This window comes from Crotalus tigris, unplaced genomic scaffold (assembly GCF_016545835.1).
Source record: "Crotalus tigris isolate CLP2741 ecotype Arizona unplaced genomic scaffold, ASM1654583v1 scf7180000019218.882973, whole genome shotgun sequence".
NCBI classification, from domain to species: Eukaryota; Metazoa; Chordata; class Lepidosauria; order Squamata; family Viperidae; genus Crotalus; species Crotalus tigris.
In genome coordinates, this window is record NW_024097440.1 from 482,785 (window position 1) to 502,961 (window position 20,177).

Sequence of the window (20,177 nt, forward strand, 5' to 3'; positions counted from 1 at the left end):
TACATTCTGTTTTTAAAAATCGATGAAAATAGCTAAATTAGCAACAGAAGAAATACGTTTACAAAATGAGATAGGGTAATAGGTATGTTACTTAAACACCCAAGATACAAGTAGTCTTCAACTTACAACCACAATTGAATCCAAAATTTCCACTGCTAAGCAAGACAATTGTTAAGTACTTTTGCCCCATTTTACAACCTTGTTAAGAAAATCTGGCTTCCCCATTGACTCTGCTTGTCAGAAGGTGACAAATGATGATCACATAACCCCAGGACTCTGCAACTGTCATAAATATAAGACAGTTGCCAAGTATTTGAATTTTGATCATGTGATCATGGGGATACTGCATGATCACATGCTTTTCACGCTTCATAAGCATGAAAAATGGTCATAAGTCACTTTTTTCAGTGCCTTGTAACTTTGAACAGTCACTTAATGAATGGTTGTAAGATGAAAACTACCTATACAGCCAGAATATAAGCAGTGGATATTCAGTTTTGTCTGACTTGATTTAAATTCAGTCTTATTTCCCTTCGTAGTTCCCTAACTCAGGACATTAGCCAGGTCATCTGGACAGCTCAGGAAGTCTTCATCTTACAACCACAATTGAGACCAGAGTTTCTGTTCCTAAGTAAGGCAGATGTTAACTGAGTCACACCTGATTTTTACGACCTATTTTGTCATGGTTGTTAAGCGAATCACTGCACTGAATCCCATAATCATTAACTTAATCCATCTTCCACAGTTGCTTGTCAAAAGCCAGCTGGGAAGGTTGCAAACAGTGGTCACATGACCTGGGACACCGCAACAGTCGTAAATACATACTAATTGCCAAGAACCCAAATTTTGATAATGTGACCGTGGGGAAGCAATGACGGTTGTAAATGTAAGGACTGGTTGTAAGTCACTTTTTTTCAGTGCTGTTGTAACTTTGAATGGTTATAAGTCTAAGACTACTGTATCTGTGAGACCTGGCAGAGATGAAGCTGTCTTAGCTAAAGATGAAGCAGACCCATAAGCAGGTTGGACAAAAGCTAGAAATCTGGTCTAAAAGATCCTTCAGAGAAATAGTTAAGAAGGAATTGAGGTGTTAAGGAAACAAAGGGGGGGGGGGAATCACCTGAATCAGACAAAGAAAGTTAGGCCTGAACAAATTACTTCAATTACAAAGCCATGATTTTACTTAGAGATGTTCTTTACCAAAAATACAGATACTGTCTTGAAGGACAGTATTTATGATAGGCTAAGATTTTCAGGCTGCACTCCTAAAACATCTAATTTCCTGGGAAATGGAAAATAATATTGACTCTGTGTTTTTCAGTGTAATATGTCTGTGCCATATTTCTTTGCTTTGTTATTCCTTCATTCAGACTATACAAATATAAAAGAGAGGATTAGGGTTAGGTCACCATGAACTCAGATAGCAAAATGGACATCACCAACAAACTCGGAGTGATTGGGTAGAGTTAGGAGGTCACTGAATTTTCTAGGCTGCCCTATCTATGCTTCCTGATAAAATACACAGGAAAATCCCATTGGGGGAAAATTGCACTTAGGGTTAGGGTTAGGTCACCATGAACTCATAGAGCAAAATGGACATCGCCAGCAATCTCAGAGTGCTTGAGTATGAAAAGGAAGGCATTGAACTAACTAGACTGCGTTATCTATCTTTCCAGGTAAAATACATAGTGTCGGTGTTTCCCTAACTTGATTGCTATTTCCACTGCCACGTTCTTTAATATGACTATAGTTTGACAGAAATCCTCCATCTTACCACTGTTCTTTTTAATTTTTAAAAAGCTAGCCTGAACCTACTAGGGTGCTTTCTTTCACGAATAGCCTATTCTCTGTCATCTACAGCTGTGTCCCCCAACCTTTTGGGCACCAGGAACCAGTTTCATGGACAGAGGTTTTTTTCCATGGACCAGAAGGGGCATGGTTTCGCATGCTGCCTGCATCCCGCAGATGGGGCTTCGCTTGTTTGCATAGCCCGGTTTCTGGCATGCCATGGCCCAGTGCTGGACCACGGATGGGGGTTGGGGACCCCTGATCTACAGGTCCTAATAACATCCCGCTCTGTGAAATACATCCTTGCTTTTCAGAGCAGTTCCTGTTGATCATGGAAAGGCAAGCAAAAACTTAATATTTATAATTAGAAAGACAGGTTCTCTGTGAAATTTTGGAGTGGGTTTTTTGTTTTGCAAAGTCTTGGATGCTTTTGGGCATAAACACCAACAATCCACAAAAGACAATATAATTAAACCACTATCAACAAAATTCCCAAGCTAAATTCAGATAATTGTAATACCTGCCCTTAGTGATTGCCGTACTGATTAGTTAGTCTGTAAGATTACTGTACTGAAATAACACTGTACTCTACTGAAATAGTACAATATAATGGAAAGTGTTCTCCTTAGTTTATAATAGAGGCAGCTGATGAATACAATGTGACTAATATTTTGTGCAAATTGTCAATTAATTTAGTTAATTAACCTTTTGTTAAAGAGTTTTGGCAGTCTTAAATTGTTGTGGTATGGATAGTGTCATTATATATTTCCACCACTAGGTGGTACTAGACTACATTATATCTGGATAAAAGCAATTTGTATTATAGAGAAAAATAACTATATATAGTATTGACTTCCTATCTAAACTTTCCTTGCTGCTCTCCATTTTATCCTCCAGAATCCTGTGAAGTAAATTATAAAGGAGGAGAATGAAACCTGAAAGAATCAATAAAACTGAAGTTGGCTCCAAATTTAGTCATCAATAAAGTTGGTAACTGGAATCCAACTTAAGTCTTACTGACCGTTTAGATCCGAAGTTTTTTGGGGGGGGGATGTAGTAACAAAAACATATTATTCTTCTTAAAGTGGAACTTTGGATTTTTATTTATAATTTGAATCCAATAAAAGTAAAAAAAAGGGGGGGTATCACAATTTTTTGAAAAGTTTTTTAATTATTATATGAAATACATTCTTGACATATTTCTCTTGCTTCTTTCTCTTAAAATGAGACTGTTCAAATTTATGGATTATGGACTTTCTTTTGCCTCTGACCCGTTTTTAGTTACTGGGAAACAGGCAGAAATAACTGCAAACCTGATCCTAGTTATTTCTTTAAAAACTCAATTTTTCAGAGATCCAAAAGGGTCACAAACTAACTGAGGGAATTTGAATACTTATCCAATTTCCAAATGGGTAAAAACATCTATCTTTGTTGCCTATCCTTGTTAGTTTTGGAAGATCATAAGTATGGTATAATTTTCTAAATTATAGCCCACAAGGATATTCTATGGTTAATTTTTTTTTTTGCAGGGAATTTTTGAAGAAAAATAAAAATAATGTAAGGCACACCCACAAAAACACCTACACAAGCATACAAGCACATGCAATAATATTTGCTTTTATTTGAAATGCTATGCAATTTTCTTCTACAGAATAGAAACTGGGCAATATCTATTTGCAATGAGAAAAAACACAATGAAGAGGCTTGTTGAAGTTAACTTTAATTATATCTAAAATTGTTCAAGATTTGGTGGATCAGAAAAGTGGGGGATCATATTCTTTTTTTAAATATTCTATTTACTAATAAAAGAGAATACAACTTACAACACAACTGAGCCAAACATTTCCATTGCTAAGTGAGACATTTGTTAAATGAGTTTTGCCCCATTTTACAATCTTTCTTGCCAAAGTTGTTAAGTGAAATCTGGCTTTCTCATTGACTTTGCTTGTCAGAAGATCACAAAAGGGGATCATGTGATCCCAGGACACTGTAACTTTCATAAATATGAAAGCATATTGTCAAGCATCTGAATTTTGATTATGTGGCTGTGGGGTGCTGCAACGTTGTGTGAAAAAGGGTCATAAGTCACTTTTTCAGTGCCATTGTAACTTTGAACAGTCACTAAACAAATTGTTGTAAATCGAGGACTACCTGTATTTGTAGCTCAGGGTTGAAACGAGGGGTCCTTGAGCTTGGTTGATTTCTTGCGGATGTTTCATTACCCAATGAAATGATGGTGTTACCTAGTTTGGGCAATGAAACGTCTGCAATAAATCAACCAAGTTCAGACAGCATCAAAGGCTCTTCATAATGTAAATTGTGAGAGGACATTGCACAGCCAAAGAAACCACAGCTGGGTGATACTGGTCCTAGGAGTGTTTACCAGTCAGAATGAAAATCATAACTTGATTCCTCAGAAGGAATAAGAATAGCAAAAACATCTGGTCTTAAAAATAAATTCCAGTTTCAGCAGCAGCAGTGGAAAACTTGTAACCGAACCAGTAACACGCTGCTGGCAGAATTCACTTGACTTTCCTGGCTTAAACTGATACTTTAGGCAGGTTTTTTAAAAAAAACACTCCTTGAAAAGGAGCCCACAGAAACTTTAGAAAGTTCCAGTCAGACATTACGTGTCAACCTAAGAAAAATGACCTTGGACAGTGACTAGGGAGGGAAGGTGCTCACAGCAGCCTGAAGTGACTAACACAAACTGGGCAGAGCCTTTACCACAGGAGCAACCAAATTGTTGAAGAAGCATGTCAGACCATATCTCTGGCGGAATCTGTGTTCGGAGAAGAGGATGTTTTAAATCTGAAACATCTAAGGATGAGTCTCAATCAGTTAATGAAAGATGAAATCATGGAGGAATGAAGGATCAGCTGAGTCGCACATGTGGATGACTTTGGAGGGCTCAGGATGGGGGTGGTATGTCCATCCTGGCCCTTCTGGATCTCTTGGCATGTTTGATACCATGCCATCAACCATGGTATCTTGCCAGATGCTCTGGTGACTGGAAGTGGGGGGCACTCTTTTGCTGTGGTTCTCCTTTCTCTGTGTCTGGTGAGGAAGTAGAGGTCTAGTCCCAGACCCATATTATGTGGGCTACTCAGGGCTCCAGTCTCTATATTCTGTATGAATCCACTGGGAGAGATTATCTGCCAGCATATGGTTCAGTTTCATTATTAAGCCCGATTATATATTTCTACCCCATTCCAGGAAAGTGATAATGTTCAGGTGCTGATTCAGGGCCTGGAAGCCATAAGGGCTGGATGGGGAGAAACCGGCTGTGACTCAACCCTAACAAGATGGAATGATTATGGAGATTTGGTGCTCCTGGAATTAGGAAAGTTGCCATCCTTGACTCTAGTCAGGATAGCACAGATCTTGTGAACAATTTGGGAGTCTTCTTGGGCTCGTGGCTCCTGCTAGGAAAGCAGATGGCAGGCATGAGCAGGTGAGCCTTTGCACAAATCTGTCTTGTGCAACAATTTTGCCCATTCTTGGACCAAGAACTTTGCTCACAGGCCTTAGTCACCTCCTGTTTGGATTACTGCAATACGCTCTACATGGGGCTGCCCTCAAAGATTATGCAGAAGTCATAACTGGTCCAGAATGCAGTGCCACGCAGAGTTTTTGCTGTGCCTCAGTTCACCTGAGTAACATCATTGCTGCATGAGCTACATTGGCATCCATTGCTTTCTGAGTGCAATTCAAGGAGCTGGTCACCACCTTTAAAGCCCTATATGGCATAGGGCTAGGTTACTTTCTGGACTGCCTCTCACTGAGAGTATTTGCCTGTTCTTTAGGTTAGATAGGGAGGGTGCATTCCACGTCCTTTCCCTTAAATGTTGCTATCTGATCGGACCTCGGAGGTATAACTTCTTGGTAATTGCCCCGGTCTTTTGAAACAGCCTCCAAGTGAAGACCAGTGGGATTCTTTCAGCTTTCCAGAGGACTGTGAAGACCTGACTCTTCCCTCAAGCATTGGACTAGGATTGAGGGTTGAGCTGTGAGGATGTTTGGTATGATGCCTGGGAAAGATGTGCTTTTAACTATGTTTTAGGGCCCAGTGTTTCTCAAGCTTGACAATTTTAAGGCATGTGGACTTCAACTCCCAGAATTCCACAGCCAGCATTGCTGGCTGTGGAATTATGGGAGTTGAAGTCCACATGCCTTAAAATTGTCAAGCTTGAGAAACACTGTTTAAATTTAGGCAGTGCTTTTTTTCTAAAAAAAAAAAAAAAGGTGCCGGAACTCACACATGTCATACAACCCGCCTTACCTACCCTACAAGGTTCCATCCAAAAAAGGTGCCAGAACTCTGATCTGGGCATTCTATGAGAAAAAAAAGCCCTTTTTTTTGTTGTGAGCTGTCTAGACATTGTGGGAGATAGGCAGAAATATAGGTCCTATAAATAAATAAATAAAATGAATAAATTGCATGGATGTTGCAGAACAAAAGTAGTTACATGGGATGACCATTAGAAAGAATCTTGATTTCCAGTTGTCTTCTTGCCCGTTTTTGCATCTGCGCCACTTACTATCAAGTTTTTTTAAAAAAAAAAACCTTTGTGCCCAGATATGAGCATTCAAGAGGATTCTGGCCAATATAGAATAACAGAATAGCAGAGCTGGAAGGGACCTTGGAGATCTTCTAGTCCAATCCCCTGCTCAGGCAGGAAACCTTATACCAGTGATGGCAAACCTTTTAGAGACCGAGTGCCCAAAAACTGGCCCCGCTGGAATATTTTATTTTATTTTTTATTTTATTTTTAAAATTTATAAGCCGCCCCACTCCCGAAGGACTCTGGGCGGCTAACAATAAAAATATACTGTTCCGTTTGAATATACTGTAGTTTTTAAAATGATTTTTCCAGGTTTGGATGCAGTATTTGAAATGAAATCTGACTAGAATAGAACAGAATGGATTATTTCCCATTATTTGAAAACCATCTGTACGTAGACAACACCCTCTCCCCTGCCTACAACCAGCTCATCAGAGATTAAAATCCAGGAAAAGCTTCCTGAGGTCGATGGAAGTCTTTGAAGAATTTGAAAGCAGAGTGGATCTATGGAAAGCTACAAAGAACCAACACTCGATGGAGCTGGCACCTGGGTCTGACAAAAGCTGGGAAGTATGGAAATTGTTGAATAGACTGCGCACAGGCACAAGATCCAGATATACCTTGAACAAATGGAGCTATCCGGTGGCTTCTGTTCTTTGTAGTTGTGGTGACATGCAGACAACAACATATATGTATACCTGTCCTTTGTGTCCCAATCAGTGTATACCTGAGAACCTCATGGCAGCATGCCAGAATGCAATTAATGTTGCTAGTTTCTGGGCAAGATCTGTTTAACTTGTACACATTTCAGTCTTGTATTGCATGTTGTATTTTATTCTGTGGTGGCGCAGTGGTTAGAATGCAGTATTGCAGGATAATTCTGCTGACTGCCGACTGCCAGCAGTTTGATTCTGACCTGCTCAAGGTTGACTCAACCTTCCATCCTTCTGAAGTCAGTAAAATGAGGACCCAGGTTGTTGGGGGCAATATGCTGACTCTGTAAATTGCTCAGAGAGGGTTGTAAAGCACTATGAAGTGGTATATAAGTCTAAGTGCTATTGCTATTTTAAATTTTATATCATATAGTATACCTTATTTTAATCATGATGCTTCTGACACAATTAAACAATATTTGAAAATCATACTTCTTTTGATGATATTCAGTACACAGATCTGAATAATTTCTCTATATAATACAGTTATACTGCCAGGATTTATTTAATTAAATTTGGGGGGAACATTCCTTATTCTTACATATTTCCCAATATGTTCTTGGTCACTTCTCATCCATAATTTCCTATCTAAAATATGGAGGTCTACCAGATGTGAGTTGTAAAAGGTTTTGTGACCAGTAGATAGCAAATAAAATAGACATCATCTGGTGGTCAGTTGGATTTTTGCAGATGGACTGTTTTGCCCTTAATATTGGGCATATATCCTAGCAACATTGTTAAGAAATTGGGGTACTTTAATGGAGGAGATGATTCAACCATTAGGTGATCTTTTTAATGATATTTTACAGGGTCTAGAGATTCCTCCTTCATGGCGTAGTGCTTTTATATCATTGATCCCAAAGGAGGATCAAGATCTTACCTTACCAAAGAATTATAGGCCTATATCTCTTTTAAATGTGGATTATAAGATATTTGTAAAAATTTTAGTAAATAGGCTTATGAGGGTTGTGCATTACCTTGTGCATAAAGATCAATCTGGGTTTATAACTGGAAGGTATATGAAAAATAATGTTAGACAAATTATCAATTTATTAGAATACTTAGATAAGAACAACCAAGTTCCTGCAGGGCTGATATTTTTAGATGCTGAAAAAGCTTTTGATCAACTGAATTGGCATTTTATGTTAAGAGTAATGGAAGAGATGAATTTTGGTGAAAAGATAGTACAAGCCCTTACGGTAATATATCAAAAACAAACGGCACAACTTATTGTTAATGGAGGTTTGTCAGAGGTTTTTACAATAGAGAAAGGTACTAGGCAGGGATGTCCACTATCACCGTTGTTGTTTGTTTTAACATTGGAAATATTGTTGATCAAAATTCGAGAGTCGCAGGAAATTAAAGGAATAGAAGTTAACAAAAAAGAATACAAGTTAAGAGCTTTTGCGGATGACTTGGTGGTTACTTTGTCGCAACCTACTTATTCTGTAGTAAAGTTATTACAATTGATTCATTATTATGGTTTGGTCTCGGGTTTCAAGATTAATGTTAATAAGACTAAAATTCTACCTAAAAATATGACTAGTCAGGAGAAGCAGACTTTGGTTAATTTGACGGGTTTTGAAATTGTTAATAAGGTAAAATATTTGGGGGTGATGTTATCTGTTTCTAATGCAAAACTATTTAAAAATAACTATGAAAGGTTGTGGGTTAGGGTACAGAAAGACTTGAAGAATTGGGAGAAGTTGCAATTATCCCTCATGGGGAGAATTGCAGTGATAAAAATGAATATTCTACCCAAGTTTCTCTTTTTGTTTCAAATGTTACCGATTTTGAAGAATGAGATTAATTTAAGTGAATGGCAGAAAGGCCTTAATAAATTCATTTGGGCAGGGAAAAAGCCAAGGGTTAAGTTTAAAATTATGCAAGACTTCAGTGAGAGGGGTGGACTCAAGGTACCGAATTTGAAATTATACTATGATGCGGTGGTTCTAACACTAATTAGTGATTGGGTAAATTTGACAAATCCTGAGATACTCCATCTAGAGGGATGGGATTTACTTTTTGGGTGGCATGCCTATTTAATATTTAATAAAAAAATGGATTGGGTCTTTAAAGCTCATATTTTAAGAATTTCTCTACTTAGGACTTGGAGAAAATATTATAAAAGTGATTTTAAAGTACCATTATGGGCTATACCTTGGCATGCGATAGAAGGAATAAAAAGAGGTGCTAAAATGGATATGGTGTCTTATAGACAGCTACTTAGATGGGATGGACAAAACTGGCAGTTTAAATCACGGGAAGAGTTAGCACAAGAAAATATTATTTATTCTTGGTTCCAATATAGGCAACTAGTAGATAGATGGAAGGTGGATTGTAAGGTGGGTTTTCTTAGAGAAGATGAAAATTTTATTAAGCAAGTGAAGGATCAAAGACAAACCCACATTAAGAGGATTTATGGGGTCTTAGTTGAATTGGATTCAGAAACGGAACTAATTAAAGATTGTATGATCAGATGGGCGCAGAACTTTGGTGAGCCAGTTCCATTGGACACCTGGGAAACCATTTGGGTGAGAAATGTCAAATTCACACAAGCACAGAACTTAAGGGAGAATTTTTATAAAATGTTTTATAGATGGCACCTTGATCCACAAAAAATGTCTCTTATGTACCCTGACTTACAACCTAAATGTTGGAGATGTGGTTGTATGGACGCTACTTATTATCATATTTGGTGGTCGTGCAGAGAGATAAAAGCATTTTGGATTAAGATATGGTGGAATATCCAGAGAATTTTTAGAAGGAGGGTAAAATTTACTCCGCAATTATTTTTGTTGGGTATAGTTACTGATTGTGATACAAAGGAGGTTATATTGATGTTAAATTTGATTACAGCCGCAAGGCTGTTAGTAGGGCAATATTGGAAGAAGGAATCTTTGCCTACTTTGCAAGAGTGGTTTCTTAAAGTGTCTTATTTGGCGGAAATGGCAAAGATTTCGGCTTTTTTAAAGCAACAAACGCAAGAGAAATTTCTTGCTGTTTGGGATAAGTGGATAAAATTTATACAATTTAAACTGGATATAAAAAAATATTATATAGCCTTTTCATAATTTTTATTTTTATATATATACATATATATCTTAATGTTATATTTTTTTTTATAAACATAATTTTTTAATTGTTTTTTAATCAAGCCTATATTCTGCTCTGGGAAGCTCAGGGGGGGAAGGGGGGGTGTTTGGGTGGGGGTTGGGGAAGGGGGGTTTTGTTGTGTAATGTTTAGTTTTTTCTTTGTATATGTTGTTTTTTGTTTTTGTATTGTTTTGTTCTTTTTGTAAAACTTATAAAACTTTTTAATAAAAAAAAAAAGAAATTGGGGTACTTTGTTATGAAAATGTTTGGGGAAGAGAAGAGGCAGCATAATTTAATAAGCAAACCATATTTTGTTTCTTTATTTTTCTAAGCAAATTAATCTTTAAATGTCAATGACTGGCTTAGAATGAAGAAATTGACTTACAAGATTTTTTTTATCTGTCCAGTTTATCTCCCTTATTTGAAGGACCCTGAATAGGTTGAGAATTGGGAGTGCCTAAATGTAAAACCAATATGCTCAAGTGGAAGTTCATGGCTGGCTCAGGAATTCTGGGAGTTGAAGTCCACAAGTCATAAAAGAGCCAAGGTTGCCTACCCCTGATCTAGACAGAAGAAGAAGAAGCTGTCCAACTCCTATCAACTGTGAGCATCCTTCTTCCACTTCAGTCATTCCACTCAGCAATCCATGGCATTAGTGTCCATAATTTCTTCCTCCACCTAAAAAGCAGTGGCATGCACACAGAGATTTCATGATACAAACCTCACCTCCTTTTTGTCTAGTATCCTGATGGAAGCAAGTATGCAAGCCATGGAACTTGCATCATGCCACAATGACATTGCAATGTATATTATTTCATTATTTTTCATTTCTCATAATCTCCTGTGAAGGCCTATGCTTTTGGAGAAATGTCTTTGAAATAGGAATAGTAGTTATAATGAAAATAGTAACAAAATGGAATTTGTTTGTTTATTGTTAACTATTCTAATAATGCCTTAGGAATAAATTATTGCGGAATTGAAAATGTGCTCAGTCATCTTTGTGGAAAATATAAACTCTTCTTTTGCCCTTTTGCCTCAAAGTGACAACAACAGAAACATGTTCTTAAACATTTTGGTTAAATCTGAACGTTACTGCATAATCCAGAAGATGGTGATGTCAATGGAAACACTCCTTGTGGTTTCCAAGGGATTTACAGAGGAAAGCATTTAAACATTTGCAAGTTAACTCCAGTGGTTGAAGTAGATAATGTGACTAGATAATAAAAATCTTATGTGATCTTTTACAAAAAAGAAAAGAAAAGAGGAGGAGGAGGAGGAGAAAGAAAGAAAGGAAGGAAGGAAGGAAGGAAGGAAGGAAGGAAGGAAGGAAGGAAGGAAGGAAGACCATGACTTGCAGGAGAATATCTGTGTTGAAGGATGGAGAGTGGAAGTGAATAGGATGTAAACACTCAAGATTTCTTGGTAAATTAAGTGAGGAGAGAAATAGAAATGAGAATGAAATAATACTAATGGGAATTTGGTTGTCAACTGGATGAGAAAGATGATAAAAGTTTGATCAACATAGGATTAAAAGTTGTAAATAGGTTTAAGAGATTACATTGTAACCAGAACATAGTAAATTTCAATTGACTATAAATATATGATTCTTGCTATTTTTTAAAAGAAGTGGTGAATTCTATCAATTTCAGTTTCCCCCAACTTTTTTTCCCAATATTAAATTTGATTTATCACTTCCTATATCATTTTAACTTAGTTGGGGAGAGATGGCAGATAATATCTGATGACAATTTGGTGTACATTTCTCTTAGATATGTTTCTGTACATAATTTGCCTGATATTGCCATTTTACAATATTTTCACGAATATAATATAAAAGATTTGGGAAAAAGCAATAAATTTGCAATACACTTGAATGATTGAGTTCTGCTTATATAATAGCTTGAAAATTAAAAATAAGTTTAAACTAGAATAAGAATGGAACAAAATGTTCCTCCTCAGAGAAAGAATGTCACTTGTAAATCCTTAATAAAACAGTATGAGGCAAGCTAAGAAACATTATGAATCTGATATGGGTGTGGGAAAAGCCAACACAGTGCTAGTCTGCATTAACGGAGGGAAAGATCACATGAAGTATTAACACCACTTTACAATGCCTTGGTAAGGCCACACTTGGGATACTGCATCCAGTTTTGGTCACCATGATGTAAAAAAGATGTTGAGATGCTAGAAAGAGTACAGAGAAGAGCAACAAAGATGATTAGGGGCTGGAGGCTAAAACATATAAGGGATAGTTGGTGGAATTGGGTATGTCTAGTTTAATGAAGAGAAGGATGAGGGATGACATAACAGCAGAGTTCCAATATCTCAGGGGTTGCCACAAAGAAGAGGGAGTCAAGCTCTTCTCCAAAGCATCTGAAGGCAAGACAAGAAGCAACAGATGGAAACTAACCAAAGATAGAAGCAACCTAGAACTAAGGAATTTCCTGACAGTGAAAACAATTGATCAGTGGAACAACCTGCCTCCAGAAGTTGTGAATGCTCCAACACTGGAGGCTTTAAAGAAGAGATTGAACAATCATTTCTCTGAAATGCTATAGGGTTTCCTACTAGAGCAGAGGGTTGGACTAGAAGATCTCCAAGATCCCTTCCAACTCTGTTATTCTGTTAAAGTGGGGGACTTTATTGTGTTATAAAACTTTCACTCATAGGAGTGTAAAAGCTGTAAATTTAGATGATGTCAGCATTGAGATTTCTACTGCGGACTGAATGTCCTATTAGATTATATCTTCTCTTCCACAATGTATAATAGTAATCAATTAAGTCAATTCCATCAACCCATAGCGTAATCTTGAACTGACTTACACTTCATGGAGACACATTTCCAGAACATTATGCTATCAGGACTCCATTGTCAGTTCTAGAATGGCTAACTAAATGTTATCAAAGACAGTGCACACTAAGAACCGCATATAAAGACATCTCATAAGAAACCAAAACAATTATGGCTGAGCTCTGTCAAAAAGAAAAAAAAGAGCCACCAGCAGAAGAAGATTGGATATTCCTCAAACTGAGACTTTAATTATGGTGAAACTTCAGAATGGAAAGCCTTTAAAATATATGTTGTAGCCACTAGTTAATCTCACCCAAATATAATACATCCCATATAATCATTATATATTACAAAGCAAGATTTTGGATTTACTAGGATTAAGACAAGTGTTATTCGCACTCACACAAACACACTCAATACATCACACCAATTTCTTGTTATCAGTTTCTCACAATTTTAAAACGTCCTCCTGAAAATAGCTGATTATAGCTACCTAATAGGTAGATAACTATATGTTAAGCTAATTATATTTAATATAGGTGCAACAGAATTTGTACCAAATATAGTGATTTATATATGAAAGGAACCTGGCATGAACCTATGAACCCAGTCTAGTAATGCCATCTAAATTCTCCATTATGCCATGATTTGATGTAATGTGACTAATTGGCATTATGCAAAAATGGCTTCTGGCTACCCAATTTTTGGTAAGGGGATTCCGGGGGTAAAAATGGGAATAGATCTTGCCCAAACTCGCAGTGGCCACCTCACCATGAGACAACGTACCGCAGGACAATTCAATAAATACAAAACTTAAAGTAATTTCAATATTATTTCATGGCCAATAATAATGAAGCAAAGTCAATACAAAAATGCAAGAGTTACAATATTTTTGATGAAAGCGTGGTCACCAATAGTAAAAGTAACTGAATGAAATGATTAACACAGCACTGAGTTGTCATGCAGCGAGTTGTCCCATGGTCACAGTGAGTTGGCCATGGCGAGTTGTCCCATTAAATGTGGTGAGTTGCCCATGACAAGTTGTTGTAGCAAGTTGGAAACAACAATGGGGCTAGCCAAATTTCTGAAGACAGAACTTGGAAATGCTTATTTTCTATTTTTGTCCTGAACGTCATGTCCAAAATAAGATCTTAATGATTTTCCATGCATTCTATATTCACAGTTGCAAGATAACAGAACTCTTATATTTCCAAAAAAAAAAAAACCTACATTCCTCCTTTTGAAAAATCAGCATCCTTATTTTGTTCCCTTATTATTCTGTATTAGTTCAGGAAATGCCTTCTTAAGATATAATTTGCTAAGTCTTGGCATTTACCAGATCTTGATTGCTTCTTCGGAGTGTCCAGTGAAGTGTTGAGTGGTTCTTATATTTGAAGTACAGACATTTAAATTCATGCATGTAAAATTAAGGCACAGGGCAGCATGCTTAGTCTACTTCTCACAGTGCAATTTTGAGACAACCTTCTAATTGCATCCAGCCATAATAACAAACCTTTTTAGCAGAGACCCACGTAGCTTCTCCTTCAACATAGCCATAAAGAAGGGCTGGGAAACTTGCACTTCCTATTTAGACAAACTACTATTCATTGCATCATCCGAACTTGAGAAACTGTCATTAAACTTAACCGCACTCTGCTTGAAACAAACTAATATCCAAAGTATTGAAATGATCTTCTTTATCTCTTCTGTCTATGTCCTTTGTAAGCCTCCCAGAGTTGGCTGGACTATCAAAATCAACTCAATAAATAAAACCGTAAGTTATGAAGCTGGCATATTTAAGCAATCTTTAATCACAATTAAAATGACAGGCTCAAATGGCACGTTATTCATAATTAGTGAAAAGTTACTTTTTTCTCTTGGTCCTCACCATAGCAGAAAGAAAAGATGAAAATTAAACCAAGGCTATTATAACATTTAATTTGCAAATTAAATTAAGGCCATTATATCATATTAAGAGGTTTTTTTAGTCAGTTCTTGACAAAACAGCACTTACAAATGGAAGAGATTAAATAAGTACAGATTTCAAAATATAATGCTGGGCAAGAATGAAAGAGAATCCTTGTTATGAAAATCAATAGCATTTTTTTTATATTGCTTTTACCATTGTACCTGAATGTCCAGGTTGAACTGAGCAGATATCAGTTTAGAAATGACCAACGACCCAAGGGGTCAAGGTCAAGATATATATATATATATATATATATATATATATATATATATATATATATATATATATATATATATATAAAGAGCTAGGTATATCCACTGAGCCATGCTTGATGTTTTTAATATTTCTAACATTCTAATTGTTTTATATTTTTTATGACTTTGTAAGCCAACAAGTGTCACTTGATAGCAGAATGGCCAGCCTATACATTTGATAAATAAATTAAATAAATATTTTTTAAAAAAAATCCTCTTGCCTTATCAATTTCCCACCTCAAGCAGGAGGTTGTCTGAACCATTTGACTGAAATGGTACAGGATCTCCTGCTCAAGAACCTCCAAATTCCTTTCCAACTCTGTTGTTCTGTTGTTTACAACTCTAGTAGGACCCAATAAATACCAACTTTATGGTAGATAAAATCAGTTCAGAGTAGAAGCGTACATTGTTAAGGAGCCATTCCTTCCTCCCAACTACTCCATTAAATCAATGAGAGCAAATGATAAAATGGAGAACACCATCCTATTCCAGTGTTGAAATAAGGTCCAGTTATCAGTGCAGTCTGCTTATTATCTGGGTACAATTACAGTCTGGGTACAATTCCTTTTCTTGATTTCTTTTGGCAAAGCACCATAGTCCAGCCCTTCTAAAATAACTTGAATCCTTAAAAGGCTCTATATAAAAAAAAAAAAAAGTCTGAAGATTATACCCTGGATATTTCTAGCCATATTGAAAAAGACATAATCAATTAAATTCTTTTCACAACAAGTTTTGTGTTGAGATGAAACATTCCTCCAGGGATTTCTGTAGGTAAGTCACAAAACCCCAATTCTTAACCCGACAGCTGTTTTCCAAGTTCTGATTCATGAAACCTATGATTATATTTTTAATAAATAAAGCCAGATCATCAGGACAGCATATAAATACCAGTTACTGAGAAAAGCTTCCTAGATCAAGCTGATTTCTTGGTTCTTCTGCTAGTGTTGATACAAAGCAAAGGTAAGACAAGGGTTCTAGAATAATTTAGAATAAGCATCCAAAGCAATTGGATATATTTTAATATGTACCCTCTCTACAATTACATTTTATTTAGTTATATTTAATGATTGTTTGCGATATGGTGACCTCAGTTGCAGATGAAATTTTGGATTCTTTTAACCAGAGATTTGGTTGCTAAAATTAAAAGTCTATAGCATTTGGTCACTCTATTCAAACTTTTTGGAGTTTCCTGAGCCATTCTCTTGTTTATGCTGAATTTCAACCAATCCCAAAAAGAGGCTAATAATGTATCAGACCCAGTAGCCTACCTGTGATTTGTATGAGGGATTGAAAAACTTTTCAGCTAGTGGATAGCTACATCCAACAGCATTTTTTAAAAGTATTAAAATGACTAAAACTTGGCAAGAATACTAACATCTTGAGCTATTATGAGATGTTGGCACTTTGGTTTCAAATCTTGCAAGGTTTTATGATATGACACCAACATCTCATAAATTTTAATGTTCTAATGCTGCAAGAAAAGGCTTATGCTTTTGTAACCTTCTTCTTAGTATTCCTGATTATTTCTTTCAAAAGTGGAGTTGAATCTGCTGTATTGTTGAAGGTAGCAGAGGATTCTCCTATGACTATTTGGTATTTCATAGGACGTTAAAAAATAGTAATATTTCTACTATTAACTATATCTAAAGCTGAGTTTTACAGCAATCACTTTTATTGTTTCGTATTTTATAGAATGTAAAAAAAACCAGATAGAAATAGTATTTCTACTACTAAGAACTACTAGTAAGAACTGATTCAGAGGATATTCAAAGGAAAACCAATTAATAAATTAGTTCCAATGAAGAAAAGGACTGGCAAACCTTGGGAACAACCAAAGATAAAGAGTAACTTGAATTATTTCTTTGTTATACCAGGTTTCCCTACCAACATGAAATTATTGATTCTTGTTGCCTGCCTTCTGAATGTGGCCATCACAGTGCCTGTCCGGGTAAGTAAGAATTGAAACGAAGTCTACCTTAAGCTGATCTGAGCTCCTGGTGATTCCAAAAATAATTTAGGTAGCTTTAAGTTGAAGTAGTTTGTCACTCTCTTTTAGGTTGTTCTCAGTCTAACTTATAACTTTGGGATTTCCCCATTTAAGTTCTTATGATAAGCATTGTTTCTTTAGATAAGACTTATTCAGCATGGTGCCTTCCCAAAATAAGGTAACCCTTGACTTATGACCACAATTGAGCCCCAACTTTCTGTTGCTAAAGTAGATAGTTGTTAAGTGAGTTTTGCCCCATTTTTACGACCTTCCTTGCCACAGTTGTTAAGTGAATCACTGCAGTTGCTAAGTTAGCAACACAGTTGTTAAATGAATCTGGCTTCCCCATTGACTTTGTAGACCCCAGGACACTGTAACAGTCATAAATAAGAACCAGTTGCCAACTGTCCAAAGTTGGATCACATGACCATCGGGATGCTGCAAAGGTTGAAAGTGTAAAAAAACAGTCATGTCACTTTTTTCAGTACCGCTGTCACTTTGAACGGTCACTAAATAAATGGTTGTAAGCTGAGGACTACCTGTATTGACACTACAATGGCAAGTTTTCTGTTGGTTCTGTTGGTGGGAATTATATTCCCAAAATACCTGGTAGAACCCAGGTTATAAGGAAGGTTGAACAAGAACAACTTGATATTGTAATTGTCTCTGTATGATAAACAATCATAGTCACTTTTTTTTACTCAGTGGAAAGTGCAACAGAATATAATCACAGCCATTTAGGCTGCTTGACACATGGTGCCCTTCCACAACACTACATATTACTTTAGGTGAGAAAGAACTATGAACACCTTCAGGTGTACAATTTATCTACTATACATGTGAAAGTAAACCAACATTGATACGTTCTCCCTGATACCTGTATGCAATAGGTGCTCTGTATTCTTGCTTGGATGGTGTTCAAAATACAAAACATACAAACGCCCTAATCTAGTCATTGTTGTTTTTAAACAGCATCTATATGAATGGGTGGAATCCTATAAAACAGAAGGCTAGGTAGAAGGATTATATTCCCCATACAATTGACAAGCATAACATAGATGGCAAGAACACAAAAGCCAGAATCCCACTAAGTTCAGGGTGTTAACCTGGGGTAAATCCAGAGCCTTGAAAACCAAAGAATTAGGTTAACCTAATTTCCAAAGCACCCAAAGGCAGGAAAAGAAGCAATGGATGGAAACTAATGAAGGAGAGAACCGATCTAGAATTAAGGAGAAATTTCCTAACAATGAGAACAATTAATCAGTGGAAGATCTTGCCTTCAGAAGTTCTGGATTAGGAGTTTTTTAAGAAGAAATTGGACAGCCATTTGTCTGGAATGGTATAGGGCAGTGGTGGCGAACTTATGGCATGCATGCCAGAGGCGGCACTGAGAGTCCTCTCTGTGGGCACGTGCGCCATTGCCTCAGCCCTGCTTTCCCCTGCAGCCCCCTCCTCATCAGCAGCCCCCTCGGAGGAGAGTCGCCCCTGAGCACAGCCCGCATGGAGCAGCGCAGCTGAGCACATGACAGCCCAGCAGCGGGGACAAGACTCCGCCCTCGCACCCCATCACACACAGTTGATGCTGCAGGGCGCGGGCAGAGGATGTAGCTGCTATGGCACTGCCGGGCCACCTGGGCGATCAGCGGACTGTGGAGTCGGTGGGTGGGACTGAGGGTGGGCAGAGCAGGGGGTGGAGTGGGGCAGGGGGCGCAAGGTGGGGGCGGGGATGATTTTTGGGCACTCGGTCTCTAAAAGGTTCGCCATCACTGGTGTAGGGTCTCCTGCTTGAGCCAAGGGGTTGGGCTAGAAAACCTCCAAGGTCCCTTCCAACTCTGTTATTCTGTTAACTATGAGTGTCTGTGCTGAACATAAAGGCTACTCTTGTGATGAAGGAGCAGGTGTGGGGGATGGGCAACTAGGTTAGACAAGGCATGTTGAGTTACTCTGAGAACTTAGTTTGGATGGTTAGACTACAGGTCATAGTTAATTTAGTGAGCTTCTCCTTGAAACACTTTCCCCCATTACTCAATAATAGGACTGAATTGCCTTTGCAGAGATAAATATTCAAATACCTCATTCCCCATTTGTCTCTCATGAAAAGGTTTAGGATTACATTTTGGTGGGATCTCTATCCAATTGATCTCAATGGGAAAACAGAAATGGTTGCTGCACAAAAATAAGGAGAGGAAAGAAAGTGTTGGATGTAAAGATTGCATCTTATCCTTCCTCACTTCCACATTTATGTTACATCCATTGTACAGAACGTGACATGTCTGCAAAAACAAAAAAAAAATCAGTATTTCTTAGAGCCTGAAAAGTCTGTGAAGTTGCAATCAGAAACCATGGAAAAAACTAGAAAGAGTGTGGTACATCAATGACTAGTCCATGCTTCCTTGTACAGACCACAATGATGACAAGAGCATAATGATATCATATGGTGCTCTTGCCTTCGTGGACATTGATGGTTACACTTGATGAATGATACTAAGCTGCAGTTGTGGGCCTTTAATGGCTTTCCTTACTGAAGGAAAGTTTTGGAGAATCACTGGAAAGACAGAGGCAGATCCTGAATAGGGAACAACATTGCATGAATTTCCCCTCCAAATATGAGTGATTGAGTTTATACATTGTGATTGAATGATCTAATTATCCTCCACAAATGGAGATCAACCTCACAAGATTTATGAATCCCTTTGTATATTGAATGAAGCATCGGTCCAAAAATGAAAATGAAAAAGGAATTAAAAAACCAATCCTTTTCTTCATCTTACAAATAGCATACCAATCGGCAGTGGTGGTGATAAATGTATTTTTTCTTTTGTAAAAATAGAATGGATCTAATCTATATTCTTGAAAATAGGGGAGGGAGCTCATTCCATTTTCCATCATTTTGGTTCTCTACTTACATTTTTTTTAATCCATGAAGGAAAGACACCCATCAAGAGTCACAAAGAAACCAGAAACAGAACATCATGGTGTCAGAAGACGTGTTGAGGTAAATCTCATTTGACCAA

At 37.2% G+C, this 20,177-nt stretch overlaps 1 protein-coding gene across 6 annotated transcripts in view; it reads left to right on the forward strand.

Moving 5' to 3' along the window:
- The window catches only part of LOC120316055 (SH3 domain-containing protein C23A1.17-like), a 70,567-nt gene that overhangs the window by 37,591 nt on the left and 12,799 nt on the right, over positions 1-20,177 (forward strand). For 5 of the 6 annotated variants that reach the window (XM_039361211.1, XM_039361215.1, XM_039361214.1 and 2 more), the window contains 2 exons: positions 17,051-17,124; positions 20,090-20,158. In XM_039361211.1, coding sequence (XP_039217145.1) covers positions 17,051-17,124; positions 20,090-20,158 — 143 coding nt within the window. Of the gene's footprint in view, positions 1-14,679; positions 14,728-17,050; positions 17,125-20,089; positions 20,159-20,177 lie in introns of all 6 variants that reach the window. The other variant, XM_039361212.1, reaches the window with a different exon arrangement.